General features: G+C 34.1%; 2 protein-coding genes across 5 annotated transcripts; both read left to right on the top strand.

The window, feature by feature from the left end:
• Positions 1–713: 713 nt before the first annotated feature.
• On the top strand, positions 714–4,184 carry LOC130969523 (multiple C2 domain and transmembrane region protein 5). 3 transcript variants are annotated; one of them, XM_057895279.1, is made up of 2 exons: positions 714–854; positions 1,665–4,184. In XM_057895279.1, the coding sequence occupies exon 2, from the start codon at positions 1,693–1,695 to the stop codon at positions 4,015–4,017; it is 2,325 nt and encodes a 774-aa protein (XP_057751262.1). In that variant the 5' UTR covers positions 714–854; positions 1,665–1,692; the 3' UTR covers positions 4,018–4,184. The 3 variants fall into 3 exon arrangements, with proteins under 3 accessions (XP_057751262.1, XP_057751264.1, XP_057751261.1); XM_057895281.1 differs by lacking the exon at positions 714–854 and adding an exon at positions 884–964; XM_057895278.1 differs by lacking the exon at positions 714–854 and adding an exon at positions 1,214–1,489.
• A 5,629-nt stretch (positions 4,185–9,813) lies between these two features.
• On the top strand, positions 9,814–17,447 carry LOC130967675 (uncharacterized). Of its 2 annotated transcripts, none has more exons than XM_057892644.1 (9): positions 9,814–9,900; positions 10,006–10,091; positions 10,335–10,562; positions 10,743–10,945; positions 11,259–11,703; positions 11,788–12,147; positions 12,226–12,404; positions 12,501–15,488; positions 15,641–17,447. In XM_057892644.1, the coding sequence occupies exons 3-9, from the start codon at positions 10,361–10,363 to the stop codon at positions 17,174–17,176; spliced, it is 5,913 nt and encodes a 1,970-aa protein (XP_057748627.1). In that variant the 5' UTR covers positions 9,814–9,900; positions 10,006–10,091; positions 10,335–10,360; the 3' UTR covers positions 17,177–17,447. The 2 variants fall into 2 exon arrangements, with proteins under 2 accessions (XP_057748627.1, XP_057748625.1); XM_057892642.1 differs by having other exon boundaries at positions 10,331–10,562.
• Positions 17,448–17,568: the final 121 nt, after the last annotated feature.

The raw sequence follows: 17,568 nt of genomic DNA, 5'->3' as shown, positions 1-17,568 counted from the left end.
ATACTCAAATAGTTAGATAGTACTTTATTTGAAACCTTTATCATTTATTAATGTTATAGTGAATTACTATTATATATGTGAAAATTTGGAACCATAATAAGTTTATCTTAATTAAATAAAATTAATTTGGTATTCATAATAAATAAATAAATTATTATTATTATATGAAAATTCAAAATATTAATAAATATACTTATAAATAAAATTAATGTTAAAATACTTTTGTGAATATGTCACATCATAATTATTTTTCTGTGAGTACAAAATTAATTTTATTTATTTATAAAATAAATTTATTAATATTATGAAATTTTAAGATAAGAATAATACTTTGTTCTAATTATTATATGTACATTTAGTTGGGAGTCTTTTTTCTATTTGGCATAAAAAATATAATTATTAAAATAAAAATTAAATTAATACTACTCAAATACGATAAATAAAGAGAAAACAATTTTAAATGCTTAATCAATTAAGAAGCATATAATAATTTGGCATGAGATGATCCAGGTCCATTTTTTTAGGTGCTGGGATAGATTCAGTTTTCACAGTATTTTATTATTAACATGTCGTTCATAAATCATAATTTATAATCATATTCATATATACATACTCTGTTTTTCCCTAACGTCCAAAACCGTACCATACTTATGTTAATGTGACTAAGCACCATAACCTCATAATTAATCACTTTTTTTCTTGACATTGTTCTGTATTATTACTTGGTTTTACACCTCACTGAAGAAGAAGAAGAAGAAGAAGCTTGTGAAGGTTACTTAACAGAGTGGTGTAACGTGTGAGTGTGAACTTCTTAACTAACACACGCGAGCGATACTCCTTCGTTTCGGTTCAAGGTTTGGTCTTGCATTTTTATTTTATTATATTATTTTCAAAGTATATTTGGTTTGGTTTGAGTTGTTGTACAAACAAGAAGCCATGATTTTGTGACTTGACATTAATAGTGGTAGTTAAAGCTGCTGAATGTCATGTTTCTTTTTATTTTTATTTTTCTTTTTTTTTTTTGCTTCCCCTCATTTTCTTTTCTTGTAGTTTTCAACTTAATTTGGTGTGCTTACTTGTGTTGCTGATTTTCTATTTGATCTTTTGTTTCTTGTATTTTTGTAATGTGTTAGCTTAGATCTGTGATCCTTGAGGGTTAACCATTTTTGTAACATTGCCTAAAACTTTAAATTAAGAACCATTATTTTTTTTTTTTGAATTTTTTTTTACCTTGTCTTGTTGGTTTGATTTTTACTGCCTTTTCTGGTTGCTGAGAAATTGGGTCCATTTTGGAAACAAGCATTTATGATTCACCCATCCATGTGAAAAAATTTAACACAAAAGGACATAAAAAATTCAAGTCTTGCTTTGCTTCTTCATTCTGTAATGCCACATGCATGATTTGAATAAAGTTTTATTTTGAGATAATAAGATTCAGTGTGTATATACATTTCAAGGTTTGAATTTTCTGGCTCTTCCAACTCTGAAGGTGATTGATTGTGCATTGTTACAGTTCTACTTGCATGTGGTTATTTCTTTCTCTTTGTGCTTAATCACCTTAAGAAAGATCATAGGATTATAAATTCATAATCAATTTCATGTTTCTTATGGTAGTTACTTCTGAAATCCCCAAATTGATCATGCTTGTTATTTGTTAACTGTAGATAGTATTGTGATAAAGGGAAGAAGAAAATGCAGAAGCCGGGGCAGGCCGTTGATTTCGCCCTGAAGGAGACATATCCGAAGATAGGAGCAGGGGCAGTAACAGGTGACAAGCTATCATGCACCTATGATCTTGTTGAACAGATGCAATATTTGTATGTTAGAGTTGTGAAAGCCAAGGATTTGCCTTCAAAGGATGTAACTGGTGGTGTTGATCCCTATGTTGAAGTGAAGCTTGGAAACTACAAGGGAATTACCAAGCATTTTGAGAAGAAGTCCAATCCTGAATGGAACCAGTGCTTTGCATTCTCCAAGGACAGGATTCAAGCCTCAGTCTTGGAGGTTGTTGTCAAAGACAAGGATGTTGTTGTTGATGATTTTGTTGGGAGGGTTTGGTTTGATCTGAATGAGATCCCCAAACGCGTTCCGCCGGATAGTCCTCTGGCTCCACAGTGGTACAGATTGGAGACTAGAAAGGGCGAAAAGGCGAAAGGAGAGTTGATGCTAGCGGTTTGGATGGGGACTCAAGCGGATGAGGCTTTTCCTGATTCATGGCATTCTGATGCAGCAATGGTTGGAACTGAATCTGTTGCAAACATAAGATCAAAGGTTTATCTCTCACCAAAGCTTTGGTATGTTAGAGTGAATGTGATTGAGGCTCAGGACTTGGTACCTGGTGATAAAACCAGGTACCCTGAAGTTTATGTGAAGGCTAATCTAGGACATCAGATACTAAGGACTAGGGTGTCTCAAATTAAGACAATCAATCCAATGTGGAATGAGGATTTGATGTTTGTTGCTGCTGAGCCATTTGAGGAGCCTTTGGTTTTGACAGTGGAAGACAGAGTTGGACCAAACAAAGATGAAACCTTAGGAAGGTGTTTGATTCCTCTGCACCAAGTGCAAAGGAGGCTAGATCACAAGCCTGTGAACACAAGGTGGTTCAATCTTGAGAAGCATATTGGTGCCGAAGGGGAGAAAAAGGAGACGAAATTTGCAAGCCGGATTCATTTAAGGGTGTGTTTGGATGGAGGGTACCATGTGTTGGATGAATCAACTCATTATAGTAGTGATCTTAGACCAACTGCCAAACAGCTTTGGAAGCCAAGTATTGGAATTCTTGAAGTTGGGATCATAAGTGCACAAGGGCTAATGCCAATGAAGACAAGAGATGGTAGAGGAACTACTGATGCTTATTGTGTGGCGAAATATGGCCAGAAATGGATCCGAACTCGGACAATTGCAGATAGCTTTGCACCAAAGTGGAATGAGCAATACACTTGGGAGGTTTTTGATCTATCTACTGTTATCACTGTAGGTGTCTTTGATAATGGTCATTTACATGGCGGTGGCGACAAATCCGGTGGAACGAAAGATTCTAGGATAGGGAAGGTGAGGATTAGGCTATCAACTCTTGAATCTGATAGAGTTTATACTCACTCTTACCCTCTTCTAGTGCTGCATAATTCTGGTGTGAAGAAAACTGGTGAAGTTCAATTGGCTGTTAGGTTCACAAGCTCATCTTTCATAAACATGATGTATCTTTATTCCCAGCCTTTATTGCCAAAGATGCATTACATCCACCCTCTATCTGTGATTCAGCTGGACAATCTGCGGCACCAGGCAACGCAGATTGTGTCGATGAGGCTGAGCCGGGCCGAGCCGGCTCTAAGGAAAGAGGTTGTGGAATACATGCTTGATGTGGATTCACATATGTGGAGCATGAGGAGAAGCAAGGCTAATTTCTTCAGAATAATGAAAGTTCTTGGTGGTTTAATAGCATTTGGGAGATGGTTTGATCAGATATGCAATTGGAAAAACCCCATCACAACAATACTAATCCATATCCTTTTCATAATCTTGGTTCTTTATCCTGAACTAATCCTCCCTACAATCTTCTTGTATCTTTTCTTGATTGGGATTTGGAACTTTCGATGGCGGCCGCGACACCCTCCCCATATGGACACAAGGCTCTCACATGCTGATGCTGCTCACCCTGATGAACTTGATGAAGAGTTTGATTCATTTCCAACTTCAAGATCATCAGATATTGTTAAAATGAGGTATGATCGGTTAAGGAGCATTGGAGGGAGAGTGCAAACTGTGGTAGGAGACTTGGCCACACAAGGAGAAAGGTTTCAAAGTTTGTTAAGTTGGAGAGATCCAAGGGCTACAACATTGTTTGTGACATTCTGTCTTGTTGCTGCTATAGTTCTTTATGTTACTCCTTTTCAGGTTGTGTGCCTTCTCAGTGGATTCTATGTTCTGAGACATCCAAGGTTTCGCCATAAGCTTCCATCAGTTCCAATCAACTTCTTTAGGAGATTGCCAGCAAGATCAGATAGCATGTTGTAAGCAAAATGGATTAGTGCTATTGACACTGCATTCAAATTACCTTAGACATTGTTAAATGACATTATCATTCTGTAAATTTTGTCCACATAAAGTGGGAATATTATTTCATGGTGTTGCAGTTGTTTCTTTGGAATTTCATATGATAATAATGGCATGTCCTTTTGATATATAACAAACACATAAAAAATCAGTTGTTATATGTTTGTATATATTATTATATATTAACTTATAATTTTTTAATTAAATAATTAATTATTAAAATAATTAAACTTATTTATAATAGTATAATATTTTTTTATAAAATAATTTTTTAGTGTAGACTTAGCATTATTGAAATAAGATACATACACAATAAGTCTTAATCATGTACTACTTCTTTTGCTACAGCAAACAGTATCAATGCAATAATTAAGAGTTACTTGCAGTAGTGTTATTTTCATAAAAAAAAAAAGGCATTGATTTAAATGCACTCTAGTTACTACTTTTGTGGGTATTGATATTAACATATAGTATGATAGTACTACATGGTTTCATGATCACACAACTAAACTAATTGATTGATTTTGGCATTTTGCTAACAAGCTCTAGTCTAGTAGTAGGTGCTATAAAATGCCAATTTTGTTATGATTATTACAAAGAAAGAAAAAAAAAAGAAAAGAAAAGAAAAAGAGACACCTTTTTCTTATTTGAATGTGCAAATCGATTCGGTGGTTCAATAGTATATGATGCAATAAATGAATAAATACAAGTGTTCATACAAATTTTCAAAGTTAAAATTATTATTCAATTGTCAATTCAGATAAAGAATCACTATACTGATTTTACTTGCCTAAGAAGTTTTTTGTTTTTTATTTTTTATTGTTTTCCGGTACTGAGTTAGACTGGATACATATAAAAAAATCGGAAAGAATAATTCCCTTTTTCCAAAGTTTTTTTTTCTGTCTTCCCACTCGTTGGCTCTTAAAAAATGTTTTTTTTTTTATATTTGTTTTAAATGTCGATCCAAATACAGTGAGAAAATTTGAGTATAAACATAATCAAAATACATCAAAACACTTAATTCCGATATTAAAATGCATACTATATATAACAGATAAAATGTACTCCCCATACTACTCTAATTCCTACATATACTTAAGTTATTTTATCCCCCTCATGAGTCATGAGATTTTGCTATACACCTTCATTTCTCAAAAAATATGTATAAAGTTCATAGAGTTTGTTACTTAGATATCTAAAAGGAAATTCAGCAATTTAATTCCTTCAAAATTAAGTCTCTATTGTGATTTTACATTCTTCAATTGCCATTTCATCAAGCATTGCTTAGATGTTTTTGTTCCTAAAATTTTTTTTTTGGTGTTGATGTTTTTGTTCCTAATTTGTCAAGAGGTCCCAAAACTTCCTCAAGTAGAAACTGGACTATGATTTCAACATCTTTAATGACGGCCATCAATTAAGAATCTGGACCAGGGCCTCTTCTTTCTGATTTTTTTATTTAATGCTAATTAGAGTGAGACCCGTGCAATGCACAGAGAAATAGATTATTTATATTATATAATATATTTTAATAAATGTTATATTAAAAATATTTTAGAGAACATATTATAAATAGATTTTGAATTTATTTATTTTAAAAAAACATCGGTTATTTATATTAGAGTTATACAAAATTGCATTTTTTTTATTTTTCGATTTGCATTAATGATTACAGTTTGTCTTTTCTTGCGATTTTTTTTTTGTAAATAATTAAGAAAATAAATGAATGAGAATGAAAAACATATAAAAATGTTATATTAAATTTAAGGAATTTTTGACAATTAGTATGAGAGATTAAGAAAAGAAGAGTAGTAGTAAGAGTATTAATATGTATAAATTGTAAAATTTGAATATTTGTAACTGAAATTTTTTATAATTATTATTATTATGATATTACACTTTGTCTTTTCTTGCGGTTTTTTTGTTTGTAAATAATTAAGAAAATAAATGAATGAGAATGACAAACATATAAAAATGTTATATTAAATTTAAGGAATTTTTGACAATTAGTATAAGAGATTAAGAAACGAAGAGTAGTAAGAATTTTAATATGTATAAGTTGTAGAATTTGAATATTTGTAACTGAAATTTTTTATAATTATTATTATGACACTTTTAATATATGTTTATTGCATTAGTTAGTACTTAATGTTTTAATTGAATAATAATAGATCAGAGTTTTTTGTTTTAATTTTTTTTTAAATATTTTACTAAATAGTGATTGGTTGATTTTCATCTTTTTGCCAAATCATTAGAATTGCTGATGTGACACCATTAGTAAAGAAAAAATGGCTTAAACTCATTGTGAAGAGAGTTGGTATCAGCTTTTATTATAAATAAATAAATAGATAAGGTAGAAAAAAATTTAAAAATTAACTTTTTTTTAAATAAATATCCAGTTAATTAACATTATCTCTTTTTTTCTTTCCTTTTATAATAAAAATTTTAGACAAGTTCGACACATGTATTAAATATTAATCTACCATAATTAAGACATGCCTTCAAGCTTAATGAATAGTTACAAAAATACTTACAAATTTCTGACAAAAGAGTTTTCAATTTTCAAGATGTGAAGAAATCAAAATCAATTTTAGTCTGTCTACAAATTGGAAATAATGAATCAAGTTGATAAAGAAAAATATTATTATTACAAGGTGTATAAGTTACAAAATTTAATAATATTCAAAGGTAAAAGAAAAAAAGTTACTTGTCAAAGATTTTAAATTAACTTACAACCTATGAACTATGCAAATTAATAATATACCACAAGTTGTCATATTTGTAATAAAATTTAGCTACCTAAGAATTAGTATAAATAATAAGTAGTTTGACTAGCCTAATTTAATATGATGAAAGTTATTAAATAATATAACGAGTGTTAGAAAAAAAATTATAAAATTTTTTGTATGTATATAGTGTCTGCATATTTATTTTGTACACGGAGTCATTAATCACTGTTTTAGTTAGAGAGTATTAGTCTTGTACTTTGTAGTATCTTTGTATTTTTATTGACTGTTTACACAATTTAATTTAGTATTTATAGGTATTGTAAATGTAATTGAAATTTCATTTCTTAGATGTAGAGTAACACAAATTACCATTTTATATTTTTATATATATCAAGAGTTTGGTTTGATCAAAGTGGTTATCTTCTCTTTAGAAGGAATTTATTTAAAATAAAATATTTTTTTCCAATTACCACTTCATATCCTATTAGATATTTGATTAGACTAAAGTGGATATTCAATTTTATAATTTTATTATATTGTATTTTTTAATAAAATACTTAGTGTTTTTTATACAAATTTTACACTTTTGTTCACACACTGTATTTTTTAATAGAAGAGAATTCAAATATAAATTCCAAATGCTAAATTTATCTATGAAATTTATTATTTTTATTAATATTTATTAAATACTAAATTTTAAATTTTAATAATATAAAAATAAAATAGTAACTAATATTAATAAAAAATATTAGCCTTTTACTATTTTTCGCTAGATAGAGTATATATTTACTTTGGTCCTCAAAGAATTTCAAACCAGATATTTTAGTCTTCAACTAAAATTAATTACTCGATTGGTCTCTAACAATTAATTCCGTTAGTCACTTAGCTCCTTAGCTCCGTCAACTCTAACGGAAGATAAAATGGTCATTGAAAATTCTAACATGGGACAAAATGATCTCTAACAACTCTATCAAGGGACAAAATGATCCATGACCCCTTTATTCGAAAACGACACTGTTCTTTCCCAATTTTTATCATATCTCGCATAACCTTAACATTCATACTCTCCTTCTTCACCTTCACAATCTTCTTTTCCATCTTTTCCTTCCTTCTCTTTAACTCCAAGATTAAGCCATGGTGTAATTGTCACATGTGTCGCATCGACCTCAATATGTCATGGACTACACACTTCCTAAATCTTTGTGACTAGTACATCCACCTCCTCTGCATTTCACCCACCAAAAGCATATACTTCCACATCTTTGATAATATCACCTCCAACCCCCGACAACATCCACAACATCCACGACATCCTCAAAACCAAGTTCCACAACTATTCCAAAGGCACGTCTTTCTCCGCTCTCCGGCAAGCAATATAGATTGTTGGACATTAGGACATCATGAGAAGATTCTCCTTCGGCATCATATGCAAGTTCTCATTTGAAATAGATACCGAGTGCTTCATTCCTTCTTTCCTGGAGTCCAAGTTGGCAGCCAGCTTTGACCTCGCATCCAAGTTATTACAACGAGCAATGTCGCCGTTACCGCTCATATGGAAACTGAAGCGATTGCTGAACATTGATTCGGAGAAGAAGCTGAAGGAAGCGATCGAAGTGGTGGACAATGTGGCAATGGAGAGATGTTAGGACAGAGGAGGAGAGAGATGGCAACGACGACAGCGAGTCTGATTTTCTAGATTCATGGGATCCATCGAAGACAACAACTAGTTGAGAGACACAGCCATTAGTTTCCTGAGTATGAATTGGTTGAGAACAAGTTGAGAATTCTTTTTCTTGTGAACATTAAATTTATAGAGTGTGCATTGTATAGTTTGAAGTTACAGTGTTAGACTGTTAGTGTTATACAAGATATGATGAAAATTGGAAAAGAACAGTATCGTTTCCAAACAGAGGAGATCAGGGACCATTTTGTCCCCTATTAGAATTGTCAGGAACTATTTTGTCCTCCGTTAGAATTAACGGAGTAAAGGACCTAAGTGACTAATGCAGTTAATTGTTAGGGATCAATCGAGTAATTAATTTTAGTTGGATACTAAAGTGTACAGTCTAAAATTCTTTGAGGACCAAAATGAATATATACTAGATATTAGAATTTGTGCATTCATTGTTTTCACCTACACCATTGTATGTATATAATACGATCACATAAAAATGAAACAAGTTAAATAAATAACCAAAAATTAAATGATAGAAATTCAAGTGCAGTTAACTTTATTTTTGGTGAAATTGATAACTGAAAGTCGTTAGATGACAATTTAGTTAAACCTGTCAAATTATTTAACGACTCTCAATTATCAACTTCATGTCAAGTTAACTGCAGTTGAGTTTCCACCAAATCAAAGACATAGACTTGTTGGAAGTTCCGCTTGTTAACTATTATGCACCTCGAAAAGGCAGCAATTATTCGCGGTGATTCGTATCAAGAAAAAGCATAATCCCACTCTTGCAATTAAATTACTACTTCTGCTCTTTCATTGCAAGCTAATAACCTAATAATAATCTTTTAACTCATTCTAATTAAGCTGCATTTGAGTGTAATTGTGCGTGTGTCCCTTTGTGAAACCCTCAAGATTATGGTCTGCATGCAAAAAATAATGTTACGTATATAAATACAATACTATATACTATAAAATATATATGATACTTCGACGGTTGTTTTTATCTTTTTCTTTTTACAAGGATGCTTAAACGTTACTATTGAAATTGCATGGATGGATATACATGAAAATTATAATACTAAGTCATTGGTATTTCTTCAATTCACATGATGAAGACGGATTCTTAAATGTGTTAATGGGGAATCTATGGAGGAATATTCGTATGTTCCTTTATGTGGAGACAAACGGTGATTGTATTCTTGGAATCATCGTTATTAAAATTGAGATAAAAACGTATATAACATATCAAATTTGTCAAAACTCTAAAAAAGATTGTGTCAAACTTATTTGGACCCTTGTTTTGTTTCATATATTAAAGAGCAATGCAGTGTAACGAGTTCAGTATCTTCTACTCTCTCTGACACTTTTACACTTAATTCCCTCATTAGACATTTAGAAAACTTAAATGTGTTACGTTGCATTGCATGCAAATCACTCAAGGTAGGTCCATATATATATACATCTTTTCATTTAAGCTTTTCATGCATGCACATGTTGTTCAAGATCAAAGAGTTTGTGCTGACAATGACATTGTAATTAATACAGTTAAGTGTTCTCCAAGCTGATCAACAAGTCTTCTAGAAGATTGATAGTAGAACATTGCATACTTCTTAGTTCTTATTACCACTAAGGTATGTCAACTTTATTAAGACTCTGATTTAATTTTGTCTGTGTTGTCAATCTTCTAATAACTTCTAACCATAATGTAGCTAGCTAGTATATACTTGTGATAATGTGAATTAGTTTGAGTTGATCTTCTTTTAAATGATTTTGATATGTGTTAAATACTCATACTACATATTTGTGCCGATTAAGGACTAAATAAGCATTTTTAGTTTTTGATATTGCATCTTTTTGCAATTGTTTGAAGGCAGTTTTAAACTAAGTTGGTTCAAGAAACATGGATCCTAAAGTAGCAATAGAGGACCAATTTTCCAAGTTGCACCCTTCCTTCCCAGAAAGCATAAGAATTGGAATAGTTGGTGGTGGTCCAAGTGGCTTATCAGCAGCTTATGCACTTGCCAGGCTTGGTTACAAGAATGTCACAGTCTTGGAGAAGCATCACACAGTTGGTGGCATGTGTGAATCAGTAGACATTGAAGGTAATATTTATATTATAATATCTCATAATAAAAATACAAACTTTCTGAAAAAAAAAAAAAAACAGATAATTTTTATGTCACTGTTCTGAGACAATATTTGTCTATTTTTCTATTCATAGACACTTACTAAGTAAACATTGCCTTAGTGACAATTTTGACTATATTTAAATATGTACACAGGAAAAGTATATGATCTAGGTGGGCAAGTTCTTGCTGCAAGCAGTGCTCCAATCATTTTTCACTTGGCAAAAGAGACAGGCTCAGCACTAGAAGAATTAGACTCTCACAAGCTTGCTATTATCAACCCTTCCAATGGAGAATATCAAGATATTAAAGTTGCTGATGATTATGTATCTGTTATGTCACTTACATTGGAAATTCAGGTTAGTTTGTTGTCTCTATTCTCTACTGTTAGTTAAAAACTATTGAGTAAAACTATGCTTTTGCTTCTAAAATATTTTCATTTATCACTTTGAAGATTAAGATATATAGATGTCAATCTTCCAAAGATTAAAGTATCTTTCAAAGATTTTAGTGCTAAATGAATATTATTGAAGACTAAAGTCTATACATTTTATCTTTCAATGAATATAGAATATATTTCAGGATCTAAGAATGGATTTGCTTAAAAATAATATGTAGTACTTTAACTTGAAAATTAAAAAGTAAGGCTTTTACTTCTCCTTGTGAAACCAGGAAAAGGTGAAGAATTCTGGTAGAATTGGGGTGCATGGAGTGAGTGACATTGCTCCAGAGTTGGCTCCAGAATATCTTGAATGTCATGGACTCAAATCTGTTCCTAAATCTGTGGCTTATGGTTACACTGCCTCAGGATATGGCTTTGTTCAAGATATGCCTTATGCATACCTTCATGAGTTCACTAGAACCTCCATGGCTGGAAAAATCCGAAGGTTTCGAGACGGATATACAAGTCTTTGGCAGAAGATTGCTCAATCAATTCCTTTGAAACTTTGCTGCAACACTGAAGTATTGACACTTAGAAGGAACTCTGATGGTGTCACAGTTAATGTCAAGAACTTAAATGGAGTTGAAACTTTGGTATTTGATAAGATCATAATCTCTGGTTCATTTCCATTGAAATATGGAAGAACTTATAGATCATTGCCTTCAACTTGCACAGGTTTGTAGAGTTCTCACATTCCATGAGTAACATTGTTTGTTTCTTTATCTGATATGATAACTAATTAAACAAATCTTGTGGCAGATTGTGAACCTGAAGTAATGGATACAAGTGATCTTGAAAAAGATTTGTTCAGCAAAGTAGAAACAAATGACTACTACACTACTGTTTTGAAGATTAATGGACTTGATCATTTGCCTGTTGGATTTTATTATTTCAATGAATACATGGAAGATCCTAGCACAATTGGACATCCGGTTGCAATTCAAAAATTTTATGCAGACACTAACATATTCTTGCTTTGGTCCTATGGTAACTCTACTGATATTAAAGGACCTGCTGTCACAAAGCTTGCAATCAAGACAGTAGAATCCATGGGGGGAGAAGTTCAGAAAGTCGTTCTTCAACGGCGCTTTAAGTATTTTCCTCATGTTAGTAGCCAAGGTATTTTGTTTATTTGATTTCTTAATTCACTTTTCCTTAGCCTAACAAGAATTCTAAATCATGGAGTTTTGAATGCAGCTATGAAAGATGGATTCTATGAAAAGTTGGAATCAGTACTTCAAGGTTCAAGGAATACTTACTATGTAGGTGGCCTTATGGCATTTGAGCTTACAGAGAGGAATTCATCTTATGCCATGGCTTTAATATGCAAGAACTTTGCAAATAGCAGTGATTTGCCAATGTATCCTTATACTAAGGTAAATTACCATTTATGTACATTATGACCAATCAAATTTTTATTTTTATTTCTTTTCCAAATAGAGCTGCACTTACAAGAAGATTGTTTTATGCAGAGTTTGTTTCCATTGAGAACTGAGTGCCAAGAAATGGATCCTAAAGAGTTAGGTGAATTGCCAGGAGTGCATTTTCCTAATTTGCCTACTTTGGATGGCTATTTAAGGCAATGGGGAACTCATCCTATCACTCAAGACAGAACACTTTACACTTGGATCAATGAAGAAGGCGCACCGGTAGGCCAGAGGACTTATGCAGAACAACATCTTAATGCATCTTGCATTGCTCATAAGCTCTTAACAAGCCAAAAGCCTGTTATCAAGCCTGGGGACAAGGTTCTTCTTGTTTATGTGCCTGGTCTAGACTTCATCGACGCCTTCTTTGGATGCCTAAGAGCTAGAGTCATACCAGTTCCAGTTCTTCCTCCGGATCCAATGCAAAGAAGTGGACAAGCACTAACAAAAATTGAAAACATTGCCAAGTCATGCAGCATTGTGGCAATTTTGTCAACAGTTGCTTATCACTTGGCTGTCCGGGCAGGTTCATTGAAAAATTTTATCTCATTAACTGGGAAAAGTGGGAAGTCCTCAGCTCGTTGGCCGAATCTTCCATGGCTGCACACTGATACTTGGGTCAAGAATTCAAAAAGTTTGGCCTTGAATGGTCTACATGATCATTGTGAAGAAGCTCAGCCTGGTGATATTTGTTTCTTGCAATTCACGTCTGGTTCAACCGGTGATGCTAAAGGAGTTATGATCACTCATGGTGGCCTTATTCACAATGTGAAGTTAATGAGAAGTAGATACAGGAGCACATCAAGAACAGTCCTAGTGATTTGGCTCCCTCAGTATCATGACATGGGACTGATTGGGGGACTTTTTACATCTCTTGTCAGTGGTGGATCGGCGATTCTGTTTTCGCCAATGACATTTATCAAGAAACCACTCTTATGGCTTGAAACTATGAGCAAATATCAAGCAACTCACAGTGCTGGCCCAAACTTTGCATTTGAGTTGGTGATTAGAAGGTTGGAGTCTGACAAAGACAAGCTTTGGAATTTAGACCTTTCATCCATGATTTTTCTTATGGTTGCTGCTGAGCCTGTGAGACAAAAGACTTTGAAAAGATTTGTTGAGCTGACTAGTCCTTTTGGATTATCCGAAAAGGTGATGGCTCCTGGATATGGCTTGGCAGAAAACTGTGTCTTTGTTAGTTGCGCATTCGGGGAACGAAAGCCTATCATTGTTGATTGGCAAGGAAGAGTTTGTTGTGGATATACTCAGCAAGAGAATGAAGATATTGACATAAGAATAGTTGATCCGGAGACATGTGAAGAGCTTCAAGAGGATGGAAAGGAGGGAGAGATTTGGTTTAGTAGCCCAAGTGCTGGAATAGGATACTGGGGAAGGGAAGAATTGAGTCAGAATACTTTCAAGAACAAACTTCGCAATCATCCTGGCCGTTACTACACAAAAACAGGAGATTTGGGAAGAATCATAGATGGAAAACTGTTCATCACTGGAAGAATCAAAGATCTCATCATTGTTGCTGGAAGGAACATCTACTCTGCAGATGTTGAGAAGACAGTTGAGACTTCATCAGAATTGCTTCGGCCTGGTTGTTGTGCTGTCATTGGTGTCCCGGAGGAAATCTTATCTGCAAAGGGGATTTCCATGCCAGATGGCTCTGATCAGGTTGGCTTGGTGGTGATTGCAGAGGTCAGAGATGGCAAACCAGTTGGCAAAGATGTTATTGAGAAGATTAGGACTCGTGTGGTTGAAGAACATGGAGTTGGTGTTGCTTCTGTTAAGCTGGTCAAGCCTAGAACAATCAGCAAAACAACATCTGGAAAAATCAAGAGATTTGAATGTATCAAGCAGTTTGCAGATGAATCTCTGAACTTGGTTCCACAAGGTTCACAGACTCTATTGAAGAAAACTTTGCTGAGATCATATACTACCGGAACATGTGGCGAAGGGAATACCCCGAGGCCCCGGCTAGTAAGAAGAACACTTGCAGCCAGCAAAAGGATCAGTAAGAATGACATTGTGGAATTCTTGAAGGGCCTTATTTCTGAGCAAACTGGAATTCCAATCAACAACATATCAGTTACAGATAACCTAACATCCTATGGAATTGATTCGATTGGTGTGGTTAAAGCAACTCAAAAGCTCTCGGATTTCCTTGGAACACCAGTTGCAGCCATTGATGTTTTCACTGCAACAAACATTCTAGAATTGGCAAACTTCTCTGAGGATCTGCTATCCAAGATTCAGCCTCAGCTTTCAAGCAATCCAATCAATGTTCCAGAAGCTGAAACTTTTTCTACTGAACTGGTTGAAGAGGTATCTACATCTAAGCGATTTGGTATCCATTTACTTCAAGTTATAGCACTTGTTTATATTTCCATCATGCTAGCCTCACCAGCTTATATATCCATCAACGCTTTCCTAAGCTTCATCCCAAGTTTCAGTATATCAGTAGATGGAATTCCCTGGTCAAATTATTTGGTTTCCCTTGCTTTAGCACCTATTGCTTGGATTCTTTGCATTGCTGTTACTTGCATTTGCATTTCATTATTTGGAAATTCTTTCTTGAGGCCAAACTATGCTCTTGCCTCCGAAATCTCCTTGTATTCAATGGACTTTGTCAAATGGTGGGCATTATATAAGGTCCAAGAGATTTCTTCTAAAGTTCTAGCAGTTCACCTCAGAGGAACTGTGTTTTTGAAATACTGGTTTGAGATGCTTGGTGCTAGGATTGGATCCTCAGTGTTGCTTGATACAGTTGACATTACCGATCCGAGTCTTGTTTCGATTGGAGATGAAGCTGTCATTGCAGAAGGTGTTTTGGTTCAAAGTCATGAGGTAAAAAGCAGAATTCTAAGTCTCCGTGCTATCAAGATTGGCAAAAGTTCCTCAATTGGACCTTATGCAGTTATTCAAAAAGGAAGTGTTATTGAAGAAGGTGCTGAGGTACAGGCCTTGCAAAAGGTTGAAGGAGGCCAGCCTGTGCTCAAATCTGCTAAGCTTAATAATGTTGATAAGGTATGTTCTAAATAAGACCCTGCTTACAAAAATACCTTATAGTACTCTTCAAGTATGCATTTTCTATAATGTTTTCTCTTATTTTCTTGGGAATACAAAATGATGATCAATTGTCACACACTAATATCAACAATTTTCATATCGAATTTCAGAATGCAGAAGTTCCTAGCTTTTACCACTTTATTGGGATCTATCTTGTTAGCTTTCTCAGTTCACTAGCTGCAGCTATTACCTACTTCATGTACATATGGTTCTCCAAGAAATCTCCATCATTCCTACACTTTTCATTTGTTTGCATATGTGGTGCATTCCACTGGATCCCCTTCACCATTATTGCATATGCTACCATGTTTTCTGATGTACCATCAAATCCGATAACCTTTGCCATTTCATTTGCCGGCGCCTACCTACTTCATGGTCTTGTGCTCATAGCTCTCAGCAGCGCTTTCTCCCATCTACTCATCATGTCCGGTATAAAGCAAAACCAATACAGAACTTGGCTTAAGCAACAAGTCACCATGTCATGCCACCTTAGATTCGCGAAGCTTCTCTCAGGAACAGGAGCCTTCTGTATTTATTTACGACTCTTGGGTGCGAAAATTGGCAAGCATTGTTCCATTAGAGCAATCAATCCCATTTCAAAGCCAGAACTAATGACAATCGGTGATGGTGTCCATCTAGGAGATTTCAGCAAGATAATTACTGGTTTTTACTCTTCCAATGGATATACCTCTGGAAAAGTTGAAGTTCAGCATAATTCAGTTGTTGGCAGTCAAAGCCTAATTCTCCCAGGTTCTATTGTCCAAAAGAATGTCATTCTAGGTGCACTTTCAGTTGCTCCAATGAACTCTATACTCCAAGAGGGTGGTGTTTATATTGGATCACAATCCCAACCAGTTATCAGAAACACAATGAATAATTCTGATAAAAATATAGAAGAGATGGACACTGAATGTAAGGAAAATGCTAACAATTTGGCGACAACATTGCATAAAAAGGACTCAGATAAAGTTACCTTGACCAGAACATGGTATCAAAGTTTCTCAGTACTCTTCATTCAACCCTTGATGCAAACATTTTTGCCTTATTTTGTGGTTGGTTTATCAGTTTTTGCACCTTTGGCCCTTATTGTTCACCAAAAGAATGCCATGAATCTCTCGTTGCATTGGTTTTTCCCTATGGTCTGGGTTCTGTCTGGCACTCTAGCTGCATTGGCATGTGTTATAGCCAAAAGGGTTCTTGTAGGAAAGAACAAATCTGGAGAAAAAGTTCCCATATGGAGCACAAGGATCACCATGGACAGCACTTGGCAAGCCGTAAGAACACTTGTTGGAGACTTTTTCATGGACATGACAAATGGCTCATATTTTCTTGTGTTGTATATGAAGCTGATGGGTGCAGATGTTGAAACGGATCACGAAGTTTATGTGGATAGCAATGGAGCATTGTTGAATCCTGAAATGGTGAAGATTGAAAGAGGTGGCTGTGTGGGAAAAGAAGCATTGCTGTTTGGACACATATATGAAGGTGAAGAAGGAGGAATGGTGAAGTTTGGAGATATCAAAATTGGAGAGGATGGTTTTGTTGGTAGCAGGGCTGTTGCCATGCCTGGTGTGCAGTTGGAGAATGAGGGAAATCTTGGTGCTCTATCTCTTGCCATGAAAGAAGAGATCATAAGGTCAAGGTAAAATATTAGTACTGTCACAGTTGTCCACACCAAACAACTTTCACTTGGTAATTTGTGCAAACAGTTGGTGCTCGTATTTAGAGCTTCCTTAGTCATGAGATTCTACAATAAACAATTTGGGGATTTCTAACTTAGGAACTTGTTTGTATAAGTAATTTACATTATGTACCACTGTTTAATTGAGAGTTGATACATTATAGAGTGATTCCAATCGGGATCACATTGTACTATTAAGTTTGTAAGAATCTCACTTAATAATGCTTCACCCTTCAATATATGCCAGTCCTATTCTACTTGGAAAAATAGTTTATTGTTAGCAATGAATTAAACCTCATTGTAGCTTGTAAGTAGTGTTATTTCGCCAACTAAAATAATGTTATGGATTAAACTAAG

Source organism: Arachis stenosperma, chromosome 3, assembly GCF_014773155.1.
Source record: "Arachis stenosperma cultivar V10309 chromosome 3, arast.V10309.gnm1.PFL2, whole genome shotgun sequence".
Classification (NCBI taxonomy): Eukaryota; Viridiplantae; Streptophyta; class Magnoliopsida; order Fabales; family Fabaceae; genus Arachis; species Arachis stenosperma.
This window is presented reverse-complemented; position numbering and strand designations above follow the sequence as displayed.

Bases quoted from the DNA above. Each gene is read 5' to 3' on its own strand.
- LOC130969523 (XM_057895279.1), top strand. From the start codon at position 1,693: ATGCAGAAGCCGGGGCAGGCCGTTGATTTCGCCCTGAAGGAGACATAT.
- LOC130967675 (XM_057892644.1), top strand. From the start codon at position 10,361: ATGGATCCTAAAGTAGCAATAGAGGACCAATTTTCCAAGTTGCACCCT. The intron at 12,148-12,225 runs GTATTTTGTTTA...TTTTGAATGCAG, and splicing joins TCCTCATGTTAGTAGCCAAG to CTATGAAAGATGGATTCTAT. The intron at 12,405-12,500 runs GTAAATTACCAT...TGTTTTATGCAG, and splicing joins CAATGTATCCTTATACTAAG to AGTTTGTTTCCATTGAGAAC.